This window comes from Selaginella moellendorffii, unplaced genomic scaffold (genome assembly GCF_000143415.4).
Source record: "Selaginella moellendorffii unplaced genomic scaffold, v1.0 SELMOscaffold_119, whole genome shotgun sequence".
NCBI classification, from domain to species: Eukaryota; Viridiplantae; Streptophyta; class Lycopodiopsida; order Selaginellales; family Selaginellaceae; genus Selaginella; species Selaginella moellendorffii.
Window position 1 is genome coordinate 368,544 of NW_003314380.1, and position 24,220 is coordinate 392,763.

General features: G+C 45.5%; 9 protein-coding genes across 16 annotated transcripts; 4 read left to right on the forward strand and 5 right to left on the reverse strand.

Annotated features, from left to right (window-relative positions):
• Window positions 1–774: 774 nt before the first annotated feature.
• LOC9639575 (O-fucosyltransferase 19) lies at window positions 775–3,086 on the reverse strand. Its single transcript, XM_024665172.1, has 7 exons — window positions 2,561–3,086; window positions 2,301–2,371; window positions 2,144–2,232; window positions 1,953–2,085; window positions 1,666–1,895; window positions 1,141–1,617; window positions 775–1,076 (listed from the first exon to the last, which is right to left on the reverse strand). Exons 1-7 carry the CDS (start codon window positions 3,084–3,086, stop codon window positions 866–868), a joined length of 1,737 nt encoding a protein of 578 aa, XP_024520940.1. The 3' UTR covers window positions 775–865.
• Window positions 3,087–3,545: 459 nt separating this feature from the next.
• LOC9639522 lies at window positions 3,546–7,699 on the forward strand. Its single transcript, XM_024665140.1, has 21 exons — window positions 3,546–3,886; window positions 3,942–4,210; window positions 4,263–4,386; window positions 4,438–4,609; window positions 4,671–5,146; window positions 5,202–5,263; window positions 5,309–5,447; window positions 5,495–5,660; window positions 5,708–5,888; window positions 5,946–6,290; window positions 6,351–6,408; window positions 6,458–6,527; window positions 6,575–6,649; window positions 6,694–6,777; window positions 6,825–6,968; window positions 7,022–7,103; window positions 7,156–7,238; window positions 7,287–7,341; window positions 7,391–7,484; window positions 7,549–7,595; window positions 7,660–7,699. The coding sequence occupies exons 1-19, from the start codon at window positions 3,598–3,600 to the stop codon at window positions 7,454–7,456; spliced, it is 2,940 nt and encodes a 979-aa protein (XP_024520908.1). The 5' UTR covers window positions 3,546–3,597; the 3' UTR covers window positions 7,457–7,484; window positions 7,549–7,595; window positions 7,660–7,699.
• Window positions 7,700–7,943: 244 nt separating this feature from the next.
• LOC9639523 (alpha-galactosidase) lies at window positions 7,944–9,421 on the forward strand. Its single transcript, XM_024665173.1, has 2 exons — window positions 7,944–8,757; window positions 8,940–9,421. Exons 1-2 carry the CDS (start codon window positions 7,944–7,946, stop codon window positions 9,419–9,421), a joined length of 1,296 nt encoding a protein of 431 aa, XP_024520941.1.
• On the reverse strand, window positions 9,412–11,933 carry LOC112342788 (pentatricopeptide repeat-containing protein At2g35030, mitochondrial-like). Its single transcript, XM_024665142.1, has one exon. The coding sequence runs from the start codon at window positions 11,909–11,911 to the stop codon at window positions 9,512–9,514; it is 2,400 nt and encodes a 799-aa protein (XP_024520910.1). The 5' UTR covers window positions 11,912–11,933; the 3' UTR covers window positions 9,412–9,511.
• A 104-nt stretch (window positions 11,934–12,037) lies between these two features.
• On the forward strand, window positions 12,038–14,144 carry LOC9639524 (zinc finger MYND domain-containing protein 15). 8 transcript variants are annotated; one of them, XM_024665147.1, is made up of 11 exons: window positions 12,038–12,171; window positions 12,232–12,327; window positions 12,374–12,518; window positions 12,577–12,677; window positions 12,727–12,799; window positions 12,849–12,957; window positions 13,012–13,153; window positions 13,207–13,278; window positions 13,331–13,444; window positions 13,504–13,877; window positions 13,946–14,144. In XM_024665147.1, exons 1-10 carry the CDS (start codon window positions 12,067–12,069, stop codon window positions 13,621–13,623), a joined length of 1,077 nt encoding a protein of 358 aa, XP_024520915.1. In that variant the 5' UTR covers window positions 12,038–12,066; the 3' UTR covers window positions 13,624–13,877; window positions 13,946–14,144. The 8 variants fall into 8 exon arrangements, with proteins under 8 accessions (XP_024520915.1, XP_024520916.1, XP_024520913.1 ...); XM_024665148.1 differs by having other exon boundaries at window positions 12,057–12,171; window positions 12,237–12,518; XM_024665145.1 differs by having other exon boundaries at window positions 12,097–12,518; window positions 13,504–13,675; window positions 13,737–13,877.
• Window positions 14,145–15,662: 1,518 nt separating this feature from the next.
• On the reverse strand, window positions 15,663–16,010 carry LOC9639525 ((2Z,6Z)-farnesyl diphosphate synthase, chloroplastic). Its single transcript, XM_024665174.1, has one exon. It carries the CDS (start codon window positions 16,008–16,010, stop codon window positions 15,663–15,665), a length of 348 nt encoding a protein of 115 aa, XP_024520942.1.
• A 1,561-nt stretch (window positions 16,011–17,571) lies between these two features.
• On the forward strand, window positions 17,572–18,558 carry LOC9639577 (heterodimeric geranylgeranyl pyrophosphate synthase large subunit 1, chloroplastic). The gene has a single exon (XM_002991364.1). The coding sequence runs from the start codon at window positions 17,572–17,574 to the stop codon at window positions 18,556–18,558; it is 987 nt and encodes a 328-aa protein (XP_002991410.1).
• Window positions 18,554–19,413, reverse strand: LOC9639526 (isoprenyl transferase). The gene is made up of 2 exons (XM_002991417.2): window positions 19,090–19,413; window positions 18,554–19,028 (listed from the first exon to the last, which is right to left on the reverse strand). Exons 1-2 carry the CDS (start codon window positions 19,398–19,400, stop codon window positions 18,575–18,577), a joined length of 765 nt encoding a protein of 254 aa, XP_002991463.1. The 5' UTR covers window positions 19,401–19,413; the 3' UTR covers window positions 18,554–18,574.
• Window positions 19,414–21,656: 2,243 nt separating this feature from the next.
• Window positions 21,657–22,376, reverse strand: LOC9639578 (taxadiene 5-alpha hydroxylase). The gene has a single exon (XM_002991418.1). The coding sequence runs from the start codon at window positions 22,374–22,376 to the stop codon at window positions 21,657–21,659; it is 720 nt and encodes a 239-aa protein (XP_002991464.1).
• Window positions 22,377–24,220: the final 1,844 nt, after the last annotated feature.

Sequence of the window (24,220 nt, forward strand, 5' to 3'; positions counted from 1 at the left end):
TTCACAGAGCTACTTAGAACTCTGAGAATGTGAAGTTGTTTTACCTGGTCACACAGGATTTGCGCAGGCTCAAAGTTTTCGTTTGATCGTGATCGATCACTCGGTCCAGGTGGACTGAAACAATGTTTTACCTGCTGGAGTCAGGCTCATCTGATATGAAGGTTAACGATCCGGCAGCTCCCAAGGACCGGGAGCTACAAACTTTCCAGTAAGAAGCAGTACGTCTCGATCTAAGCTCGCAAGTTTGTAAGTTAAGTTCCGTGACAAACAGTCGCTACGAACTCCCGACACAGCAAACAATCCATCACTTGAGACCACAGCAGCTGAAGAACCATGGCCTCGTGATGGAGAAGCTAAGACTCTCTTGCTCGTGAAGAACACAACTATGCGGGGCCAGGCAACCTCATTGTTCGCTTCTCACGATGCTCCTGTGGTGGTGTGGTGGTACTATCAAGTCTTCGAAGCGATCACGATGATCACGAGTTATATACTCCAGCGCCGCGCATCCCGGGACATTTCGGAGCCTGGAGCATCTCCATCGTGCTGCATGCGAGATCGTCACCACCGCCAGCTCTCTCAAGCTCTTCCACTTCCACAACAACAACATGACCGGCGATCAAGGAGCCAGATCTCTCGCCAGGCTCGTCGAGAAGGCTGTCCAGCTCGAGAACTTTCGCTTCTCGTCGACTAGAGTTAAGGTGGCGCTGGCTTTGGCCATCGCTGCTGGATCCAAGCTCAAAGTTCTTGACTTGTGGTGCTGTGCTTAAATTGAAATGGAAAATTTCAGCCATGTTGAATCTACATTGACCCATAACCATGCCATGAAAAAACTTTCCCGGGCTTTGTACATAAGTTAAAGAGCGCTCTACACTTCCCTGGCGCTGCTGTTTCTTCCACATATGCAACCAGGAAACGGGTTGGCAAAGAAATAGTCTTCGTGCTTTGGGACGGGACCGGGAACTCTTAGCGCTGGACCTCCAGTCCTCACTTCGTGTAGCATTTTCACTTGAGACGCAAATTCATCCCAAGACATATTCCCAGCTCCATAGCTATCAATGAGCCGAATCAGCTTTCGCCTGGAGGAGAGTGGAACGAAAGTTAGAGAATGGGAGAAACTATAAACGTGGCATGAAAAAGAACCTGTCCGGGCTGATTGTCTTCCGAAAGCCATCGTAGCGTCTGTGTCCCTGGAGCGCTTTGGCCATGTTTCCATCGTGCGTGAACACGAAGACATCGCTCTCAAGAGCCACTGCGTAATCCACAGCCGAGAGCCTGTTTTGGTACCTGGCGAGCGTTGAGAGCTCCTCATAGGTTGCCAACGTCGAATGCGAGTACACGCCTGGAAAGATCTTCTTCAGCGACGCCATGCTGCCGTTCCCATAAGTTTCCCCGGCGACAATGTAGATGGCCGTGGGCTCGGGATAGCCAAGAGCTTTGAGAAAAAGCCCAGTCTCGTAAGGGGTTAGAGGACAACCACCTTGCCTGCGTTTCTCCTCGCCGTCAATTTCCTTCTCTTTCCAATGCCGCACGTCGTATCTCATGCGCTTCAGTTCTCGTGCTTCCTCGGTGGACAAACCGTGTGTACATCCAGTAAAAGACAGCATATCTTTTTCGTATCTGGAACGAGCAATTAGAGAAAGAAACACAAGCTCAAGTTTTCAGTACCTGAGATGCAGCGCAATGAACGGGCCTGTACTTTGCATTCTCTTGATCAGCGCGTCTGCCACTCTTTGCAAAGGTTCTGTGAACTTCAGTGCATGGTAATTCGCACGGCATCTCAGCCTCTGGATCTCGTCTGGAAGGTCGTTGTTGGCAAGCCTCGAGTCTGCATGCGTCAGGTGCAAAACCTTGTGCTCTTTGAGCAATGCCGTCATGTTGTTTCTATAGTATGATTCCTGGAACAGTACAAAGATAAAGCAACCATTGCACAAAGACAAAAACTTAAAGCTTACATTGGACCACGATACAGGAGCCTTGCGGAAAGGAACGACATCCCGGAGAGAGGGAGGCAGCGCTTCAACAATAGACACGTCTTTCTCTAACGCGTGGATGAAATAGTTTACATCAAATATGTCCTTGAAATCGCTGAGAAGAAACAGTAAGTTGAAACGACGAACCGAACAGTTCAACGAACTGGAGCTACCTGGGATCATTCCAAAAGGATGTCTTGTCAAGGACAGGAACGACGAGGGTCGCATTCATAAGCCGAGCGACAGCAACCATGTCGCAAATCTACATCAAGCAGAAAAACCTCTGGCCTTCAACGATTTCTTTGAAAAATACAAGTCTCAGAAGCTTACCCCCGTTCGCATTTGATTGAGTCCGCCATTGGCAGTCACTAAAAGGTAACCATTCGTCACTGCTCCTGGTCCTGCAAAAAAACATCCACCCATAAAGATGTAAGCTTCATCCGCTAAGACAGGAAAAAGCTCTAGGTACCTCTATGACGCCGGGAACGAGCAATGCATTGGCGGTATCTATCGCTGCGTGGCCTGGCCCATAGCTCGTCATAGTCCTGCTTCCACCCAAAACTAACTAAAACCTAAAGAGTCGAATTTACGAACCTCTTGCCGGCCTGCCCAGGAAGAAAGGAGTTTTTTCTGTGTGGGATCGACGATCGCGAACTCCGACTCCGATACCGCTCGTAGCATCGCGCTGGAAGGACGATCCTGTGAAATTTGAGCGCTAAGAATCAGAGAAGTTCCAAGGAGGAGGCGAGAAATTCTCACCCGGAATCCAGCCTGCGTTGGAAGAGGCCGCCCGATCGAGACTAGTTTGAGCGTGACGAGAAAGATTGTCGCCAATGCAGATAGAAAGACTCCCCAGTTCCGCGCTCCCTTCTTCGTGTGCAGCATTGCCCGGAAGAGGACGAACTCCACGAAATCTTGCAACGTGTGCCTGAATTGCTGGAATTTCTTCGCGTGCGCCGGCAGCGCGCCATGGACGACAGCGAACGGACCTTCCTTCTCGAATTTCCGGGAGCGCCTGTTGATCGGAGCCGAAATCACCTGCGGCGCAGGATCTTGATGAGCTGGGAGCACGTCGGGAGGATCGGGATTGGCGCCGCATCGCCAGTGGAAGCGCATCTTCGATCGATCGCCCCCCTACCAGAAACTCCTCATCTTCGCGAAGAGAAGAACAAGAAAGAGATAGGTTTTTGGAAGATTCGCGAGAATGCAAAGAGGAGCATGGCCGCGCAGCAAAGAAGAAGGGAAGAAGGCCATGAGAGGTTTGTTACTCAACCGTTGGATTGCGGGAAGTGACGGCCTCAACGCGATCACGTAAGGCCCGTCCACGTGGCCAAATGCTGGCGCTGTGATTGTTCCCTGTGGCGTACGGAGGCATCATAGTCGTTTACCGATGTTTCACGTTGTTGAGCTGGCGAGCCCAGGAGCGTTGGATCAAGCCTCGCGTGGGAAATCTTTACCTTCAGCGCATACAGGATCTTGGCCTGAATGGAACCTGTATCGACGGTTGGCGTTAGGTTAAAATATTCGGTTAAGACATTTTCACTCTCGCTAGAACCCTAACAACAGGGTATAAGCCCTAAAGTGGGGGGCAGATGATCTTGTGTGGATTGTTCCGGCGCAGCAGCAAATGCGGGAGTCATTGCTCTGGATTCTGGTGTGGATCGCTCTGGCTCATCGAGCACAGGGATCAAATGCGGTGGTGGATTATCTAGATCGGGTCGATGACGCGACGAAGCAAAGATTTTCCGAGGACTGGAAGAGGCTCATCGAGATTGTGGCGCCAGGGAGCTGCCTGGGTAATGTTTCGACGGGAGTAGCAGATGGCAGCTGTGGAACATCGATTCGGATAGGTCGGAGGCCGACACAGGAAGACACGCTGATTTGTTTTCCTGGAATTGATCTTCCTCCTCTATCAGGTCAGTATTGCGTGAATTTCCCTCCATTTTTTCTCTGGCTCATCTCGGTTGACAGGGAAAAAGTTTTCGTTTTCTTTGCTTGGAGTTTTTGATGGCCACGGTAGTAAAACAGCCAGTTCGATTTGCGCACACTGCCTCCATAAGTATTTCCTACATCACGTGTACAAGATATCTACAGCGACATTGGAATCGCCAAGGAATGACAACTTTCCTGACGCTAAATCTTCTATTTCGGATGAAGAGCTGGAAGGAATTTTCTGGAGAAAGATTATGAAGGAAGCACTCGCAGCGGCTTTGGTCGACATTGAAGAAGCTTTTATTAAGGTCTGAAGCTAATGATCTAGATCCTAGATGGTTTTCATGCCAAGATTTACAGAGAGCCATTGACGGTGAAGCGATGGGAGGCACGACTGCTTGTGTAGCCATTGTAATTGACGATCATGTTCTCGTAGCGAATATTGGCGACTCCAAAGCTTTAATTTGTTCTCTATCTGATGAAGGTAAGTTAATGTGTTGCATGTTACTCGTGAGTACTGAACTGCCGCCTGCAGAATCTGGCGTTCTAAATGCGGAGGAGCTTACGTTAGATCATCATCCCAACCGAAGAGACGAGAAGCTGAGAATTGAGTCCTTTGGTGGTTATGTCGAACACTCCCGAAGCATTCCCCGTGTCGCTGGAATTTTAGCTGTTTCACGGTCTATTGGAGACTTGGCGCTTAAGAAGTAAGTTATACTTCTCGTCATATACTTGTCTCTTTGCATTTTCATTTTGTTTTACGTTTAGGTACGGTGTAATCTCAGAACCCGAATTTACTGGCTGGAAAAAGATTGGTGACAAGAACAAATATCTAGTTCTTGCATCCGATGGGATTTTTGAGACTATGAGTTCCCAGGATGTTTGCGCGGTCTTAAAAAGTATTGAGGTCGGAAAGGACGTTTCTCGAACTCTAAAGAACAGGTTTTTATCTGCGAAAGTTGCGATTCCCTTGCCGCCACCAAAAGAAATGACTTCTCCACCTGAGTCGAATTTGTGCCGCGACTTCCTGCATACCTGTTTACCGGGGCGATCAGATTTGGAGAACGAGATAACCTCTGGCAGATATCAGCTTAATGTTATGGCCGACGGAATCGTCGACAGTGCTTTTAAACTGGGAAGTACAGACAATCTTGCAACCGTTGTCTATGCCCTTGGCGATATTCCGAATATTGAAAAGAGCGAGAACGATCACGATACTACTATGGATGACAATGCGACATCAGGTTCTAGCACCTTTTTTTTTCCCTTAATGTTTTTCCTCATGTTTTTTGTCTACAGGCTGTAATTACTTTCCTGAGAGTGTTACTAAGACACCAGGATCTCTTGTAACTGGTGTCATTGTAAGTTTTCATTTTATCTTGAGTATCACGCATGTTCTCTTTTAGGTTCGTCGTGAAGGCGCTCGTTTTTGCTATTCACTCACAGAACCTCTACATAGAGAAGTGATTTCTCATTTTCAGTATGAAGGTCGTTCGAAGAAAGCAGACAAGCTATGTCCTTCTAAGTTTAGTTTCGTACTCCCAGGTAAATACGGGTTTGGATTACAAATAATAAAATGCTGTTTTTCTCAGACACGAGGGAAACCGTTCCTGCAAATGTCGAGCACAATCCCGCACCATGCCAACTTATAGACCTTATTGCTGCAGTTCCCACTGATTTTGAGAGCTTCGCAAGCTTAAATGTCTCTACATCAAAAGTCTTTGAAGCTCCCCCTTCTTTTATGCTTCATCATTATAGGTAAGAACAATCCTATTCACAACATACTCACAATGTTAACACTGCAGGTACATTCTTAAAAAGAAGTTTGCGCGGGGTTCTTTCGGGCAAATATGGTTGGCTGTCCGAAAGGAATGCAAAACTGAAGAGCTTGGAACGGGGTTTTGCGAATGGCGTTTGCACGAGGATAATTTTGAGTCAAATGCAGACGGTCTTGAGGACGATGTTTTCGTCTTGAAGCAAATTCTGGTAGATTCTTCTTTAAGCATGTGCTTACTGTCTCTAACTATTTGAAGAATGCTGCAGCTCAATGGACGGCCGGAAATTCGATTGAGTGGTTTGAGAGAGAGGCACTTCGGAGAGATTTTCTTAAACGCGTCCAGAAGTCGGCTAAGTACCGAGGAAGGACTCAACCATGTAGCGCGTTTCCTGGACTCGTTTGTGGTGCAAGGCAATCTCTGGCTAGTGTTTAAGAAAGAAGGGCGATCTTTATCTCGGCTGCTTTACGAATCGGAACGAGCACCAGGAAGTAATGGCTCTGAAAGCAAAGACAAAAGACTGTTTGAAGTCGTTCGACCATCGGCATGGTGGCGGTGGCTGAAAACTACAAAGAAAGGTCAACGGGAAATGCGCAACTTACTCCGTCAGTTGGTACGTTCCTTGGTTGATTTAGTGTTTGAATCATTGCAAACTGAAATTGTATCTTTTCAGCTATTAGCCGTCAAAGCATGCCACGATCGTAATATTACACATCGAGACTTAAAACCAGGTATAACATATGTGTTACAGCTATTTCCTCGCTTACCTCTACGTCTCAGAAAACATGGTCGTCCAAGAACCTGTGGATAGTACGAATAAAAGTATCAAATGGCCTGCGAATCTCAGTTTGTAAGTTCAAACGAAGGAGCATCGAGGTACTAATACATATATTTCAGACGCTTAATTGATTTCGGGAGTGCTATAAATCCATTTACGCTACAGCATTTGTATGGATCTGCGGGACCAAGCAGGTAAATTTCTTTGTTTGAGTATGCTTCTAATAATCAAGACTCAGAAATGAGCACACGCCGGAGTACGCTCCTCCAGAAGCTCTACTTTTTGACCACTGGATGCATTTCCATCCAAATCAAACCAAAGCGTAAGTGAGTTATGTTTTAGCAAATGGTCTTTACTTTGTTGGTGTAGGCATGACATCTGGAGTGTAGGGGTAATAATGCTGGAAATCGTTCTAGGCACTCCCCATGTATTTCAAATAAGCGCTCGAACACGAGTTCTTCTCGACAGAAGTTTGGGAGGCTGGGACGAAGAGTCGAAAAACGTTGCTTACATGTCAGTACGTTGTCTGTTTTCTGCCAAACGTGATGTTACAAGAATTTCTTCAGGTTACGAGCTTTCATGGAGATGTGCATTTTCTTGCCTCGTGTTCCTCCTCGGCATCATCGAAATGAAACTGTGAACCACCAGGTCCGATAGTTATCTGATCTCAAACTTTGTGGATACATATTTACTTGTTCAGGAAGAAAGTCAGCTTGCTTCAATGGACTGTAGTGAAGCTGCCCTGCAGAGAAAGATCCAGCAACGAGATCCACTAGGATTGGGGTTTGTCTGAGCCATGTACGTGTTTAAGGCATTAACTTTCTGTTGCAGCATGCCAGACATATGGTCATTTCGGCTTCTACGTCAACTTCTTCAATGGTATCCGGTGAGCTTTAAAACGCTTTTCTATACGTTTCCTGACTTAACATTTTCAGGAGGATCGTGTTTCAGTGGACGAAGCTTTAAGTCATCCATATTTCCATCGTAATTTGCAACGTTAGAACGATATGACTTTGACTACCCGAGACGGTAAGACAAAAAATACTCTTTTCTTTCTCTTTTTTCACGAAGAACAGTTCGGCGGTTATTGCAGTTAACCAAGACTAGATTCAGAGGACGAAATGAGTTTCCTGGCTAGCTGTGAGTAAATGTTTTGCGAAATTCTCAATTGTGCTTGCTTTAAACTTGTTGCAGCTTTATACAGAGTCAAGGTTCCCTGTTGTTGCAGCTTTCTGCTTCTTATTCTTTTGCTGAGCGCGATATTAGCGTAAACTCTCTTATTTCTTTAGCTGACAAGCACCTTGTCCTTTTCCAGTGCGCGTAGCGCCGCAACGCCACCTCGCGGCTGGAATTCTTATGATTCGTTTTCTTTTACTATTTCTGAGGAACAATTTTTGGAAAATGCGAAAATTGTATCAGAAACTCTTAAGCCGCATGGATATGAGGTAACGGCTACTTGTTTTTCGCCTGTCAAGCTCACAGTCAGATATGATGCAGTACGTCGTAATAGATTACCTGTGGTATCGTAAGCTAAAACATGGATGGTTTAAAACTTCTGCAAAGTCGCCCGGTTATGATCTCATTGATAAGTGGGGACGACCGCTTCCGGATCCAAAACGATGGCCTTCCACGACCGGTGGAAAAGGATTTGCACCTATTGCCGCTAAAGTTCATGCACTGGGTCTTAAGCTCGGTATTCACGTCATGAGAGGAATCAGCACGACAGCAGTAAAGAAGAAAACTCCGATCTTGGGCGCATTCAAGAGCAATGGACATGCATGGAACGCTAAAGATATTGCTTTGATGGATCAAGCCTGCCCGTGGATGCAACAATGCTTTGTTGGGGTCAATACCAGCAGTGAAGGTGGAAAGCTTTTCATTCAATCTCTTTACGATCAATATGCTTCTTGGGGGATAGACTTCATCAAACATGACTGCGTTTTCGGGGCAGAGAATCCCCAGCTCGACGAGATACTCACAGTTTCAAAAGCTATTCGTAACTCAGGACGTCCGATGATATATTCTTTGTCCCCGGGAGATGGAGCAACACCCGGGTTGGCTGCAAGGGTGGCGCAACTTGTAAACATGTATCGAGTTACTGGGGACGACTGGGACGACTGGAAGTATCTCGTGAAGCATTTTGATGTAGCAAGGTACCAAGAATTGCATTCTTTGTATTCTGTTAACTTGCACTGTTTCAGAGACTTCGCAAATGCGGGACTCATTGCCATTCCTAGCGTGGTTGGAGGCAAGTCTTGGGTAGACTTAGATATGCTACCATTTGGACGTCTTACGGATCCTGGTAAACTAGTTTTTTGTTTTGTTCTTTTGATGAAGTCAGGGTTTTCTCGTTCCAGCTGCTGCTTATGGTCCGTATCGAAATTCTAGACTGTCTTTGGAGGAGAAGAAAACACAGGTTCAGTTAAGTGTACATTGTAATGCACATCACTCACATTTTTTCTTGGTAGATGACGCTCTGGGCAGTGGCAAAGTCTCCTCTCATGTTTGGAGGTGATTTACGACGTTTGGACAATGAAACATTGAGCTTGCTTACAAATCCGACGGTTTTGGAAGTAAACTCTCACAGTACGGGCAACAGAAACGCTCAAGGGAATGACGCAGAACGAGTGTGGGTCGCTCATGGGCGAGGCAATGGACAAATCTATATCGCCTTTTTCAACTTATCGCGGAAGAAGCGAACGGTCACGTTGCCTCTGGTACACCTCATACAACGAAGGACCCCGAAAAACGAGACGGACGAGTACGTAGCTTGCGCTGGAAATGAAGCTTGGAGCCAGAAACCAGTGGCAGTGATCAACGTTTTAGCCGAAGAAGTTGCTGGACATGGCACTGTACTGTTTTCCCTTTTATGCAACGTTGGAAGCCGTGAAGAGGTATGGTTCGCTAGTGTTTATAACATTTTCAGCCATCTCTCTCCGTTACTTTTGCAGGGAAGTAGCATCTAAATCGCTTGGGAGATATGATGAAGTTACCAGAGGCGATTACATGGCGGTGAGTCCACCAGGATCACAAAATGAAGATAACAAGTTTTCTTATCAGGATGGAGCCAAGTTTGATAGAAGAATGTAGGCAGCGGAGTTGAGCTGGTCACAATCTACAGCATTCTCGGCTGCTTCTGCGGCGTGACTATAGTTGGACTGGACATTTGATGCACTGAGGAGCGTGGTCCACGAGATGCTATTCGATTCAAACGGCATTTCTCGAGCGACAGTGCTAGCGTCGTCGAGCCTCCCGAGCCGGCCGAGAAGATCGACAATGCAGTGGTAGTGCTCCACGACAGGCTTCATGGAGTAGTCAGACGTGATAGTGGTGAAGTAGTAACGGGCTTCGTCAAAGAGACCAGCGTGGCTACAAGCCGAGAGAATGACAACGAAGGCAATCTCATCGGGCAGCTTACCATCGAGCGCCATGAGCTGAAACGCCTCCAGCGCGACTTTGCCGTCACCACTCCGGGCATAGGCCGCAACCAAGTTACTCCACACGACCACGTCCGGGTTTACGAGCTTGTTAAACAGCTTTCGAGCTTCACTCAGCTCTCCACAGCTCGCAAAGACGGTGACAAGGTTCGCGACGAGTAGATTATCGGCCTCGCCGTGTCCGGCTTCTTCGAAACAGGAGAACATCTCTCTCGCTTGTGCTGGAGCTCCGGCGATCGAGCAGGCCTCCATAGCCGCAGTGGTGGCAACCACGTCGGGAAGAACACCATCTTGGTCCATGAGTTTGAAGGCTCTCACTCCATCCAAGGCTCGGCCGCTACTCTTGGCATAAGCAGTGATCAAGCACGTCCACGACACAACATCTCGATCTTCCATGGCTCGAAACAGTGGCTCCGCCTTGTCGATCTTGCCGCTGGTGGCGCAAGCTTGGAGCATGGAATTAAACGACACGAGACTTCTCTCCGGCATTCTCTCAAACACCATCTCGGCATTCGCAAAATCGTTGTGCTGTGAGTAAGCCGAGAGGAGGATGTTCCATGACGCTATGTCTTTGTCTGGGTGTTTCTCAAATACAGCTCGAGCTTCGTGCAAATCCCCGGCTTTGGCATTTGCGTAAAGTAGCGCGTTCCAGGCCACAATGTTGTGCTCGGGCATTCTCTCAAACAAGTAAACCACCTGAGTTACATCTTTTTGCTGACTACACGTAACGATTATAGTTGACCATGAGACGAGGTCTTTGACCGGCATGGAGTCAAAGATCTTCCTAGACTCCGCCAACTTTCCTTGGCGAGCATATCCCTCAATCATCACATTCCACGAGAATAAATCTCTTTCGGGCATAGAATGAAACAGATATTCCATCTCTTCAAACTCGCCAACTTGAGCGGACGCGTGCATCAACACGTTCGATGCAACCAGATTCCTTTGCGGGATATCGTCAAAGATTCCCTTGGCCGCCTTTAGATTCCGTGCCTGAGCATATCCCATGAGAATGCAAGTCCAAGATACCACATTGGGCTCCGGAATCCTTCCAAAGATGCTTCTTGCCTGGTCAAAATCTGCAACTTTCACATACCCATACAGCATGGAATTCCAGGACACAGCATCTCTCTCAGGCATCTTATCAAAGAGAACCTTGGCATCTTCTACAAGCCCATCCTGCGAATATGCTGAGATCATTGTGTTCCAAGTGACATGGTTCCGGATAGGTGCTTGGTCAAAGAGCAATCTAGCCTTCGGTATCAAACCATTGTGAGAATATGCTCTTATCATGACATTCCAAGAGACAACATTTCTCTCTGGCATTCTCTCAAAGAGATCCTCGGCATTGCGAACATCCCCATTTTGGGCATATGCGGTCAGCAGAGTAGTCCACGAAATAACATCGCGGATTTTCATTTTTTCCAGCATATCTTTTGCTTTATCGACTAAACCGAGCTTTACATAAGCTTGAAGCATTGCATTGCAGGATACCACACTCGGTTTTGGAATCTTTTCAAACGTTAGCTCAGCTTTCCGCACATTCCCGATCAGGGAATATGCCGTCACCATTGTAGTCAGCGACACATCGTTCTTGTCCACCATCTTTTCAAACAGTTCTTCAGCTTGCTTGAATTTACCCGTAGAGACATAGCAACTTAGCATTATATTACAAGAAACTACATTTGCTTGCGGCATCACCGCAAACAAAGCCTCGGCATCTGCTAGATTCCCTCTGTGGGCATATGCCGAAACCATAATATTCCACGTGAACGTGTTCCTGTCTCCCATGCCATTGAATATCCTGCGTGCGTCCTCGAGGCTTCCAAACCTCCCGTACATTTCAAGCAAGAGATTCCAGGAATATGTGCTGAGCTCCCAGTGATTCTCGGTAATCTTTTGGTGAAGTCTCGTACAAGCTGGAAAGTCCTTGGAACTCACACACTGTTTTAGTTTCGAGCAGACATCTCTGCTGGTTTCGTTCTCTAGCAATCTAGATGTAGCCCTGATTGATTTCATGTGTCAATCTTCTCTATACGGCATCTGGATCCATCAAACACAAACAAAAACCCAATTGCCCATACTGGGGATATGCTTACAAGGTATATGCGGTGGATATCCCAGAATTTTAGGGTTTTCGGTAGCTTAGCGCTACATTCTTGGATCCCGCGGTCATGGATTGCGGGGCGAGAAATTTGAGCCGCTGCGTCGATGATGCGTCCTGCCCGATCCGCTGCGATGGATGCGGCGTCGTCTGGTACTGCTCGCGATTCCACCAGGTTTCAAGAATCGCGGCAATCGATTGGGTCATGTAGTAGTTCTGTTGTTCTTTCGAGCAGAGCAGGCATTGGAGCGAACACAAGCTTGTCTGCAAGCGCCTTGCGCAGCAAGCGCGGAAGGCGTCCTCTCTCAGCGAATTTCCCTTTTCTTTCGAGGTATGGCTTTCAGCTAGAGTTGGACTGCTGGATTTTTCTCTCGCAGCTGGAGAGCTCGATGTGTGGATTTCTTGACAAGAGAGGACTCCACGGGAAAGGGCTGTGGAAGAACGAGTGCTCTTGTCTAGCAGGAGCAAGTTCTCGCAGGGACTCGTCCTGGCACCTTCCCAGCAACGCTTGTCCATGCAAAGGCAATGTAGTGTCCTCTCGCGAGTTCTCTAGTCTTTTTCTAACTTAGCGTGTGCTCAGGTCCCAGGAACGCTCCAGCGGCACCACTGGAGAGCTGGAAGCAGTACTACGAGTGGCGTGACTTACCTTTGCATTCACCGGCGGCCATTCTTCTTCACTCGGTAAGTTCCATAGCCCAGAACTCATTCGACTAAATCATTACCGTGGCAGCCACTTACACTCTACTATGCGATCAACCAAGCAACTTTTGATCCGAGAGAAAAGCTGACGATCCATTACCTAGGTACTTGTTTCTCAAGCACGCCATGTCTCGTGTTCAATTCATCTTTCAGGCCCAGAGCGGGAGCTTGAACAGCTCGAGGTATTCACTGAGCTTCTCGCGCTTCTTCCTGGCACTCAAATCCACATAGACTTTGTTGGACCTGCTGTTCCTTCCTCAAGGTATGTTCTTTGTTTCTCTTTTCTTTTCATAAGAAACCCGCGCCTTGTTTCCAGTCATGGAAGCACTTTGGAGCTGTCTTCATATCCAAAGTGCCTCGATGCTAGCTGCGAGTGCAAACTTGAAACGAATCACACGATAACTCCTACCGTATCCGTATCTTTGTGGAAGGGATTGTATCACGACGTTCATCACCAGGTGCTCCACAAGCCCTTCCACTGTGAGGGCACTTCGTCCTGACTTTGTTCCAGATTTCTCGTGCGGATTTTGTAGTGGCTTTCAACGCCGGCATTGCGGCATACATCACTTGGAGACCCACGATTGTAAGCCGCCTCCATATACTCTACTTTAACACCGTGTCCAAACTCTTGCCAGGAATTGCTCCTTACAATGGAAGTCCCCGTTTTCGTCACCGACTTTTGTGAGGAAGCTTGTGTGCTCGCTGTCGAGTGCATCGATTCCTTGGAGCCAAACCACGTCACTTTTCCAGTGAGCATCTTTTCATAGAAAAATCGGTGGTGTGATCCCGGTCCTTGTTGCCTTCTCAGATAACGGAGAATCCGTTCAGGCAGCCGGCTGGTCTATGGAACACAGGCATCGACCTGCCAATGCACGCGAATTGCTTCATCTTTGGTCTCGGCGTTGCACTAGAAGGACTTGTTTCTTGATGGGTGCACTTGCCAAGCAAGCCGTGAATCCCGAAATCTACACCAAGCACCAGTGAGTATGGAGTGTATCTAAAACCAGCTTCCTTGTTCTTACCCTGTTCTGTGCTGGGAAGCGAGTTGTGAATCCAGAAAAGAGTCTTGGAGGTTTTCAGAAGCTGAAGTTGACAAGCACAGGTCCATGCCAAGGGCACCACCGTGGTTGGCTGTTGGAGGAGTGAGTGGATGCCGAGTCTCTCCGTTGCCATATTTTTTAGGTGATTAAAATGGTGTGGAAACCACTATGATCAAGTTTATAACTTTTATGGACCTCCTTTTTTGGCAGTCAAGGCTGTGTTCTGGCGAGAATCCTCAATAGCCGCGATCACATATTGCTCGAAGGTGTCCGGCGTGTTGTGATGAGGAATTGCATCGTCTCTTTCCATGCTACAATCTCAACTGGCAGGAGACCGACGTCCATGCAGAGCCGTATGACAACCGTATATTATAAAAGTTTGCAAGTTTGAAAGTTTGCATTCTACTTATTTTGTCCACTCCACTAGGAGCTGTTCATGAGTCAAGTCAGTCCGGCATCAACCAGCAAACTCCCAGAAGCAATGCGGTGCCAATTCTAGAACTATTCGACATGAAATACAATCTGATGCAGTGGTTATGGGGACCATTATCAATTGAAATAAATAAATAGTTTCCTGCGCTTTGCTTAAATTGAATATTAATTATCCTTATACCATGAGAAATAAATTAATATCAGCAAATTTTAAGGATTTGAGAAATATTCATGAAAATATATCAAAAGTTTCTCTCTTGATTTCTAGGAAAATAATCTCCTAAAATCCAACCACTCACCATTACCATTTCATCCAGGGGCCATAGCTTGATTAAAATAAATTTTTTTAGTTTTTGAGGTTTAATCATCCTTTAATTACCTAAGCTCAAATTTTGTTAAGGATATTTAATGTCCAATTAATCAATATGTATAGTTCATAATAACTTCACACCAACATTGGCATTAGACACAAATCAGATAGTGTAATGAACCTCAAAGTGGAGGTCAGTGATCATCTATATACCAAGGAACCAAATGCTGAAGGATCATTAAACAGTTCTGTCACTTAAAAATTATCTTCACAACAATTTCTTAATTTCTTGTTAAGTTGCTAAGCAAAGTCTACCACCTCTATAAAATTGGAGTTTTGTGCAAAGTCATGGCTGAATAAATACTGAAAAAAAAATTAATAAGAGAAAAGCAGAATGGAAGCATGAGCCCTCTGTGCCTCTCTGAGGGCACCAAATCTATAACATGAATCAATCTATGGCTGCTCAGAATTTACTTGATGGTTAAGAAAGTTAATAAAAATAGAGTACAGTTAAAGAAAGTTTATATAAATTATAAACATGTTTATAATTTACAAATTAATGTAAATGAATATCAACCGTTAGATGGTAAAATATATTAAAATATCCAATCACATTTTAATTCTTAAAAATTTAAACCAGCTCTTATGTTACCAAATTTCCACTTAAAAAGTACATATTTATTAGTATTGCCACATCTCTTGCCACCACTAGCTTCTATCATCTGGATTCTTTTCCCATTTTTAAAATCTCATGAATGCTACAACCACTATTAACAACACAATATTATTATATAGCATTTTTATTTAAAGGAGATTATTATTATTGTTATTAGTTAAACTTTTTTTTTGGTTTGCTTAAGCAAACCTGTAAGGGGACTAGGATGGTAGTGAATATACCTAAAATATGCTTGAATTCTAGAATATTCTACCATCTAATGGTTTTTATTCATTTAGATTAATATTGTATTTATAATTTATAAACATGTTTATAATTTATAAAATTTATTAAATCCTTTCTAGTATATTTTTTATTTTATAATTTAATGAAATAAGATTAATATTGTGTTTAAACATGCTTATAATTATAAATTTTATTTGATCAATTAGATTGATAAGTAAAAATAACACTACTATTAAGCAAACCAAACATTGCTACATGCAATGCATAACAATTTATTATATATATCATCTGTTTCTTTCCTGGAACTCCACCAAAGCTTTCACATAATCTTCTTCATTGAAGTCTGGCTGAAGCTTCTTAGTAAATACCAATTCTGTGTAACTCAAGTTGTTCACTAGATAGTTGCTCAATCTTTGCTCCCTGCTGGTGCAAATCAGTAGATCAGGGTCACTGACCTCCCCATCCAACTCGGTGAGCAGCATTTTCTTCCATAAGTAACACTGATTAATATCATTTGCCTTGACAACTCCTTGCTCAACTTCAGAGGCTCGTCGGCAAGCCTGGAGAACATCTTCCCAGCCACCATAGGTGATAGCCAAAATAAACTTCAGATCCTTGCTATCTTGAGTCATCTCGTGTGCCTCAGAGATCTTTGCTTGTAGAGCTTGGACTTGTCTCCAATGCAGCGAACTTTGATCCCATCCCTGGAAAGTTTTTAGAATTTGTTATATACAAACATACTGCTTTTCGAGATTGTCATCCTTGAGAACAGTGTTTGGGTGATCAAGTTGTTCATGCAGTTTAAGAAAATTGCAGCAATGGATTCACACAGTTTGCAGAATGTATCCAAATCTCTTCCATTGCAGCTGGATCCAAAGCGTTTGCCTCAGCATGTTGCTGTGATACCTGATGGAAATGTCTGCTGGACCAAAGCCAATGGCCTCTCTGCTTATAAGGGTCTTTCGGTTCTAAGAGACATTGCTTGGATTTCCAACCAGTGGGGGATCGAAGTCAAAAGTTTTGAGAAGGAGCTCAAGCAGCCATCTTTTATATCGCATAGTTAAACATCAACTTGGACAACTTGTAAGTCGCCACGGTTCATAAATTATTTATCTCGTGCCCCTCATGGGAAGGAAAACTAATGTTAAATATACTAAGATTCAGTCATACATATGTGTGACACATGCCAACCGAAGAAAATCGGAGACACAACATAGTTTTTAATATATAATCTAAAGAACAATAATAATATTAAAGGTAAGAAATTTGACTTATGGCTGATTGCACGAGATTTTGTCTCCTTTAAGTAAGCATTAGCAAGGTTCACATGTAAGCAATGAGAGTTCAAAAGGTATTTCACAATTCCAATAATTGTTATAGAACATATCTTTAGAGTTTTTTGTCGCACAGAACAAAGCCAAATAAAGTTTTGCACAATTTTAACATATTTATAACTTAATGCAAAAATGTGGGCACTTCATTAACTAATAATGGCATGGAACTTAAGTTTAAACCCAAGCCAAATGCAAAACAAGAAATAATATACCTAACAAAAGCTATCTACAGATTAAACTCCTGTAGCATGATCAAAAGATTCCTTAAGCTTAGTCCTAAGCCCTGTACTCTCCACATCCTACTGACCTGCTCGCTAGATGGTCATAGCTCATCGCCATGGACTCCATAAACAGCTCGCTTTCCAGCATTGGCATCGCCAAAACTGCAATTTCCCATGGGGCTTAGCAGCCAATCCATCCACCTCATCAGCCTCCACGAACTTGACAACTTCCTGCTTGATCAAGCACAGCTGGATCACCTAGAAAGAATTGGAAGGCAGAGATTTTTCTCGAGGCTGATTGAGTTTTGCAAGGTGAGGGGAGCAGGAGTAGCCGCAGCCGCAGGTGTTTTAGCTCCAGCTCGGGAGATCTGAGCGAGGAGGAATCACCTAGCAAGAGGAAGAAATGGTGGGATGTCCCGTGCAGAGATAGTGCTGGTCAAAGGCTTGGATCATGCAGCATTTCGCTCAAATTGCCAAGAGAATAAATGCAATGATAAATGTTACAATAGGGCATTTGTAAATAGATCATTTTCAAAAGTTAAATTATAAGGGTAAAAATGAAAATAATGTAGTTTAATTAACTATAATAAAATTCTTTTTATAAATCGTTACCGCTAGAAGCAGTGGAAGTTTCAAGCATGAACAAGCAGATCAGTGGCCTCGTCTTCTCTCCGAGAGTTCAATACCGCCGCATCGCCACCAGCGCCTCCTCCACCAAGCCCAACAAGTTCGACTACGATCTCTATGTCAAATCCAAGTTCAAGGCCGTGTCCATCTCCATCCAGCACGCTCTCCCGCCGCCGTTCAAGCGGCCCGAGACGCTCCAGTTGCACGAGGCAATGCGCTACGCACTGAGCCAAGGGCGGCTGATGTGTGCCATCGTTTGCATCGCGGCGTGCGAGCTGGTGGGCGGCAGCCAGGACGACGCCATGCCAGGAGCCTGTGCGGTGGAGATGATCAAGACCAGCACTTGCGTCCAGGACGATCTCCCGTCCATCGACAACGCAGAGCTCCGCGACGGCAAGCCGACTGTCCACTGCGCGTTTGGCATCCCTACGGCACTCTTCGCGGGTACCGCGCTGCTTGTGCTCGGGTTCGAGCACCTGGCAGCGCACTACCGGGGGGACACGGCGGCGAGGATGGTGGGGGAGGTGAGCCGGGCTGTCGGGTCAACGGGCCTGCTGGCCGGTCAAGCCGTCGACATGGGTATCCAGAACGCGGGCCGCGCAGTGGAGCTGGAGACTCTCGAGTTTGTCCACCTCCACAAGACGTCGGCGTTGCTCGAGGCGTCGCTGGTGATCGGGGCCATTGCCGGTGGCGCCAGCGATCAGGACATTGAGGCACTGAGAGCATATGGAAGGGTGACTGGGCTTCTCTACCAGATCGTGGACGATATCGCGGATGCTACCAAGACGACCGAGGAGCTGGGGAAGGTCGCGGGCCAGGACGCGATGACGGGCAAGAGCACGTATTCCACCATCTTGGGCGTGGACAAGTCGAGGGAGATAGTTGGGCAGCTCTTGGTGGAGGCCAAGGAACGGCTGGGTGTGTTCGAGGAGACCAAGGCACTGCCTCTGATCCACCTCATGGATCACTTTGTTAATTGGGCTTATGATCGTAGATAAGCGTTAAAGCGCAGACTTAATTATCATGTCGTCCATATCGCCTGTTTCTTTCCTGGAACTCCACCACAGCTTTCACGTAATCTTCTTCATTGAAGTCTGGCCAAAGCTTCTCAGTAAATACCAATTCCGTGTAACTCAAGTTGTTCATTAGATAGTTGCTCAATCTTTGCTCCCCGCTGGTGCGAATCAGTAGATCGGGGTCACCGACCTCCTCATCCCACTCGGTGAGCAGCATTTTCTTCCTTAAGTAGCACTGATCAATATCATTTGCCTTGACAACTCCTTGCTCAACTTCAGAGGCTATTCGTTGGCAAGCCTGGAGAACATCTTCCCAGCCGCCATAGGCAATAGCCAATATAAACTTCAGATCCTTGCTATCTCGAGTCATCTCGTGTGCCTCAGAGATCTTTGCTTGTAGAGACCTTGGAAGCTTGGACATGTCTCCAATGCAGCGAACTTTGAGCCCATCCCTGGAAAGTTTTTAGAATTTGTTCATACTGCTTTTCGAGATTGTCATCCTGGCATACTTACTTGAGAACTGTGTTTGGGTGATCAAGCGTGAACATGTTGTCCAGGTGCTCAAGCACGAACTCAACCTCTGCCTTTGGTCTCTTGAAGTTATCGGTGGAGAATGCAAATGCCGTTAATACTTCGATCCCCCACTGGTTGGAAATCCGAGCAATGTCTCGTAGAACCGAAAGACCCTTATAAGCGGAGAGGCCATTGGCTTTGGTCCAGCGGACATTTCCATCAGGTATCACAGCAACATGCCGAGGCAAACGCTTTGGATCCAGCTGCAATGGAAGAGATCTAGATACATTCTGCAAACTATGTGAATCCATTGCTGCAATTTGCTTAAACTGCATGAACTCCCAAGATTGATTTCTTTTATATGGCATAGTTAAACCTCAACTTGGACAACTTGTAAGTCGCCATGGTTCATAAATTATTTAACTCGTGCCCCTCATGGGAAGGAAAATTATTGTTAAATATACTAAGATTCAGTCATACATATGTATGACACATGCCAACCGAAGAAAATCGGAGACACAACATAGTTTTTATATAAAATAAAGAACAATAATAATATTAAAGGTAAGAAATTTGACTTATGGCTGATTGCATAAGATTTTGTCTAAAGTATATTACAAATTTTCTGAACAAAGTTCCAGCAAAACCGAATGCACTGGCAAGCGCCTCTCGCCCTCTACAAGAGCTGTCCATCTGTGCCACAAATCTTCCCAATCGAGTGCGTTGAGGAGATCGTTTGCTCCATCCCCGGCCTGAACTCCCCAGATATGCAAGAAATCCACAAACGCAAGAACATTGCAAAGAACCTAAACCGGGTTTCAACTATTTCTCTTGGTCGTAGCGAAGTATGATTTTCTCATCAATCGTCCACTACATTGGATTGGAGGTTAGCTTGATGGGAAGGCCCTTGAGTGGTACTGCCAGTGGAGCCATTTGCACGATCTCGTCTGGGTCACACGAGCTCCACTTGAACCGGGTGACAATGTGGTACAAAAACACGCATTCTTGGACCTTGGCAAGCTCGTAACCAGGGCACATGCGCGTCCCACCACCGAATGAGATGTACGAGTAAGGACCGGGCCCGTGCCAAGGAACCTGTCTGGCTTGAAGCTCTCAGCCTCGGGGAAGAACTTTTCCTTCTTGTTGCTCTGGTTCAAACAGTTGTTTTGACATGGTTTCAGCAGGGATCAGGAGTAAGAAGAAGAAGAAGCTATTGAGATATACACTCTCTATAACATGATTCTAAGTGGTAATAATGCCACTTAATTCATCCAAGTATAAGTTAAAGGTGTGTCTTTTGATCATGTATATATAAATATGATATTATATATAATTATCCTTCAGGTCATCTTTGTCCATCGTAACTTCCACATATCTCTTTCATGGTATAGGAGCCTTGAGGGCTCAAGATCCTGGGGCGATGGCGCTGGCCGAGGAAGAGGCCAGCAAGGATGACGATGAGCCACCGAACGTGGCTGAGAGGTGCCAAGATTTGGCACTGCACTGCACTGAGCACCAAGATAACGGCACTAGCGAGCTGAGCAAGGCGCTAAGGTGTGATTGAGCAGAGACTGGCGCTGGCAGAGGCGCTGAGAGAGGGCTGGCTTGAGGTACCAAGCGGTACTGGAGCGCTGAGTGAGGCGCTGGTGTGAGAGAGCGGCCTAAGGCACTGGCACCGAGCAGAGACTGCGCTAGGGTGCTGAGCAAGGCACGATGGCACTGTGCACTGGCAGAGGCACTGAGAGAGGGCTGGGCAAGCAGAGACTGCGATCAGAGGCGCTGAGCAAGGCGCTAGGGCGTGCGAGGCAGAGGCGCCGACAGAGGTGCCGGGCACTGGCCAGAGGTGAGTGTTGGGTGTAAAGGCACGACGCAGAATGCAAAAGAATGGAGTGTTGGACTGCTGCAAGCAGGCAGAGGTGATGCTAGCTGCTGGGCTGTGAGATGGCTCCATAGCAGAGGGAGAGAGCCGTTAGGGCACTGGCCGAGGAGGCTTGATTGAGGCTGAGACGATGGGAGCTTCAGCCAAGGACAGTGAGAGATCAGAGTTACAATGGACAAAGATAACTCAAAAGATAATTATATATAATATTATAGTTATATATACATAATCAAAAGATACACCTTTAGGTTATACCTAGATCAATAAAATGGCATTATAGATCATGTTATAAAGAGTGTATATCTCAACAAAGCTAAAGATCTTGAAGAGAGAAAAAAAAAAACGAATCTGCCATCCCTGTGGAACTGTGTGGCCACCCATTTCGAAGTCCATGATGGCCTGGCGAAAAACTCCAATGGTGGGTGGCATGAAGCGCATGCCTTCTTGGACCACTCTCCATGTATACTTCATGCATTGGACATTAGCAATCAAAAGTGGCTCTCCAGCCTTCTTGGAAGCAGCAATATCCAAGTGCTCCACAAAGAGGGAGAGAGAGAGTGTGTTAGTCGACAAGGAGCTTTAAAGAGTCAACCTTTCTGGAGCTGTACCCTACTATTGGCGAAGCTGAAGGAAGGGAGCCGGAGGAGCCCGGCTTAGCAGGATGGATTCTCCGTGATGTATTGAGCTGTCATGGGTTCCAATAACCAGCATCAAGATGTTTTGCTTGATCGCCTCGTCGGTCATGCGTCGCCCATCTTGACCAGCAGCACCGACAGGAGATCTTGCTGCTCAGACGGGAGGATGCCTTCCCGCTCTGCAAATCCAGTCGCCGCTGCTCCATCATCCGGTCCAGCTTCGTCATGATCTCCTGGCGGCCAGCCATGCCCTTGGAGAACGCGGTTGCGGGGAAATCGAGCGGGAGCTCGATGAGAGCGTGCAAGACGACGCGGAAGGGATCCAGGAGCTCCTGCTGCTCCTTCTCGTCGGTCAGGCTCAGGAAGAGATCATAGATGACGGCATAGAGCGCCTCCTTGACGGAGTGGTACGCTTTGATCTCGCCACCCGCGATCCAGCTCTCCTCGACGTGCTTCTGGATCATGGCGATTCGTCCCACGTACCGCTGGAGCGCCTCGGGACCCAGGAGCGCAATGAGGATGTGACGGAACGGCCTGAAGAAGAGAGATCGCTCCCCGACGAGCTTCTTGACGGAGCTGGGCCAGGAGCCATGCACGATCTTGCTCTGATTGGTGAAAATGAGCTTCAATCCATCAGTGGAAGTCACCATTACCGTGGGCAAGCCAAACAAATGTGTTTTGAAAACCGGGCCATACTTCCCACGGCTTGGAATGGAGCAAATGTAGCATCTCTCCGACAAAGGGTGGCGTATTTCTTCTAGGTCAACCTCCATACCAAGATGGCCAAGAACACACCAGACAATGACACCAAAATTAGCACTGGATCTAACATGTCCAGCAAATCTCTATATATCTATCTTGAGGCATGAGACTGAGGGATGAGAAAATGTAAGACTGAAAATCGAAGTGGCATCTTAGACATCTCTTTTACTGCTGCTGTCAGCCTCTTAATCTTCAATGCTTTGTGCGCACTGTTGTTTCCATCTCGTTTAAGCATCTTTTGTCCTTGTTTTGTTTTGTTTTGTTTAATTCAATATATAATTGGTAAGGCATATTAATTTAATTGGCTTTGTAATTTATAATACACATATTTCATAGGAGTTGTAACAGTCTCAAACTCCTGTAGGTAAGTCTATTCTCTCAGTTTTATTCAACAATTACTACTAGCCATACAAAAATGAAGAAGTGTTGGATTAAAGTTTATGATCTTTAAATCTAGCAATTTGTTCATGTATAGAGCTCTAAGCTTGCACCTCCATGAAGGGCTTTTTGGTGACAAGCAATCTCTACACTCTTTTAGTATAGCTTCACAAGCACTACTGTTAACAAAATTATAAATAGATTTCTTCCTTATATTTTTATTAAAAAACTATTTTAAAATGTATTAAAAATTGTTATCAATTTTTGAGCAAAAAAAGAATAGAAATAAATAAAGGTCCAAAAATTTCAACAGAAATAAGAGGTAAATGCCAATTAAAGTCTAGATTTCTTGAAACAATGGCCTATCCAAAAAATGCCTAGCCAAAAAGTTTAACAACACAAAGCTCTACAATTAAATTTTGAAAAAGAATAATTTGAAAAATTATCTAAACTCCTTAAAAATTCTGATACGATAGGCTCGATAAAAATAATCCAAATTTGCTATGAAAGCCTTAAAAAAAAAAGTCTAATAATTCTGATGCGGTAATTCTGAATTGGCAAAAATAAGAAACTTCTCAATCAAGGTGAAATTATTGAGCTTCTCATAGTAGTGTAGCTTAGTTGGTTTGCAGATCTATGATCAATATTATATTATGCTAGAATACAGTTTTACAATAATAATATTAAATTTTAGATGGTAACTAAGATTGTTTTCCCCTGATTCAGGCTGCTTGTTGACAAACAGTGAGATAATTACTATCAATTATTAATTGTTTAAGCTCCACTGAAGGTTTATGTCAGGAATATTAATTCGTAGTACAAACACAACGAAATGCATAACTTAAAAACCAAATGATGGCATAAAGATGTGATTAATGCTTAAATAATAAGATTTTAAACAGAACCAAATTAAGCCTCATAGTTAGTAAAACAAATCCTATCCATTAAAAATTAAAAAAAAGTAAAAAACACAATTCACTGATTTGTGATATGGTGTATAGCTTGATATGTCCTGGCTAACATTCCAATGTTCCCTGATCTGGTGTATAGCTTTATATGTCCTGGCTAACATTCCGGCACTACCTGGACGTGTCCCAACAATCGCCTCCTGTTCGACTCGTCAGTGATCTGAGGTCTCGTCGGTCCCAGGTGGATCTTTGGCCAGGATCTTAGGTACCGCAAGGCATGGTAGAAGCGCTACAACTATGCCTTGTCCTCGCCGGCTCCGCATTCGTGGGCTTGGTACCCGCATAAGGTGATCACTGTCCTCTGGCCAAGTGCCCAACCAGCCTGGCATAGTTGTCGATGGCTGCCCAGCATACAAGGAAGTGTGCCATACTTATACGTTTAAGAATCAAAGAAAGAGCTCTAAGTTGATATGAACACGCCAGACTTAGTTCTTGTGCCTGTTCCACTGACTTCTCTTGCGCTGGTGTTGTTGTGAGCTGCCCCCATTGATCTCGTCGTGCCTGGGAGG

What these genes read in the sequence shown, in the direction of transcription:
- LOC9639575 (XM_024665172.1), bottom strand. Translation starts at nt 3,086, where the DNA reads ATGCGCTTCCACTGGCGATGCGGCGCCAATCCCGATCCTCCCGACGTG. An exon ending in TTCATTGCGCTGCATCTCAG is followed by an intron (nt 1,618 to 1,665) that starts GTACTGAAAACT and finishes TGCTCGTTCCAG; the next exon opens with ATACGAAAAAGATATGCTGT. An exon ending in AAGACAATCAGCCCGGACAG is followed by an intron (nt 1,077 to 1,140) that starts GTTCTTTTTCAT and finishes ACTCTCCTCCAG; the next exon opens with GCGAAAGCTGATTCGGCTCA.
- LOC9639522 (XM_024665140.1), top strand. Translation starts at nt 3,598, where the DNA reads ATGCGGGAGTCATTGCTCTGGATTCTGGTGTGGATCGCTCTGGCTCAT. An exon ending in CATCCAAATCAAACCAAAGC is followed by an intron (nt 6,778 to 6,824) that starts GTAAGTGAGTTA and finishes TTGTTGGTGTAG; the next exon opens with GCATGACATCTGGAGTGTAG. An exon ending in AACTTCTTCAATGGTATCCG is followed by an intron (nt 7,342 to 7,390) that starts GTGAGCTTTAAA and finishes TAACATTTTCAG; the next exon opens with GAGGATCGTGTTTCAGTGGA.
- LOC9639523 (XM_024665173.1), top strand. Translation starts at nt 7,944, where the DNA reads ATGATGCAGTACGTCGTAATAGATTACCTGTGGTATCGTAAGCTAAAA. An exon ending in TGGACGTCTTACGGATCCTG is followed by an intron (nt 8,758 to 8,939) that starts GTAAACTAGTTT and finishes CGCTCTGGGCAG; the next exon opens with TGGCAAAGTCTCCTCTCATG.
- LOC112342788 (XM_024665142.1), bottom strand. Translation starts at nt 11,911, where the DNA reads ATGAAATCAATCAGGGCTACATCTAGATTGCTAGAGAACGAAACCAGC.
- LOC9639524 (XM_024665143.1), top strand. Translation starts at nt 12,104, where the DNA reads ATGATGCGTCCTGCCCGATCCGCTGCGATGGATGCGGCGTCGTCTGGT. An exon ending in GCTGACGATCCATTACCTAG is followed by an intron (nt 12,800 to 12,848) that starts GTACTTGTTTCT and finishes TTCATCTTTCAG; the next exon opens with GCCCAGAGCGGGAGCTTGAA. An exon ending in ATCACGACGTTCATCACCAG is followed by an intron (nt 13,154 to 13,206) that starts GTGCTCCACAAG and finishes ACTTTGTTCCAG; the next exon opens with ATTTCTCGTGCGGATTTTGT.
- LOC9639525 (XM_024665174.1), bottom strand. Translation starts at nt 16,010, where the DNA reads ATGACTCAAGATAGCAAGGATCTGAAGTTTATTTTGGCTATCACCTAT.
- LOC9639577 (XM_002991364.1), top strand. Translation starts at nt 17,572, where the DNA reads ATGAACAAGCAGATCAGTGGCCTCGTCTTCTCTCCGAGAGTTCAATAC.
- LOC9639526 (XM_002991417.2), bottom strand. Translation starts at nt 19,400, where the DNA reads ATGGATTCACATAGTTTGCAGAATGTATCTAGATCTCTTCCATTGCAG. An exon ending in CACCCAAACACAGTTCTCAA is followed by an intron (nt 19,029 to 19,089) that starts GTAAGTATGCCA and finishes AAAACTTTCCAG; the next exon opens with GGATGGGCTCAAAGTTCGCT.
- LOC9639578 (XM_002991418.1), bottom strand. Translation starts at nt 22,376, where the DNA reads ATGGAGGTTGACCTAGAAGAAATACGCCACCCTTTGTCGGAGAGATGC.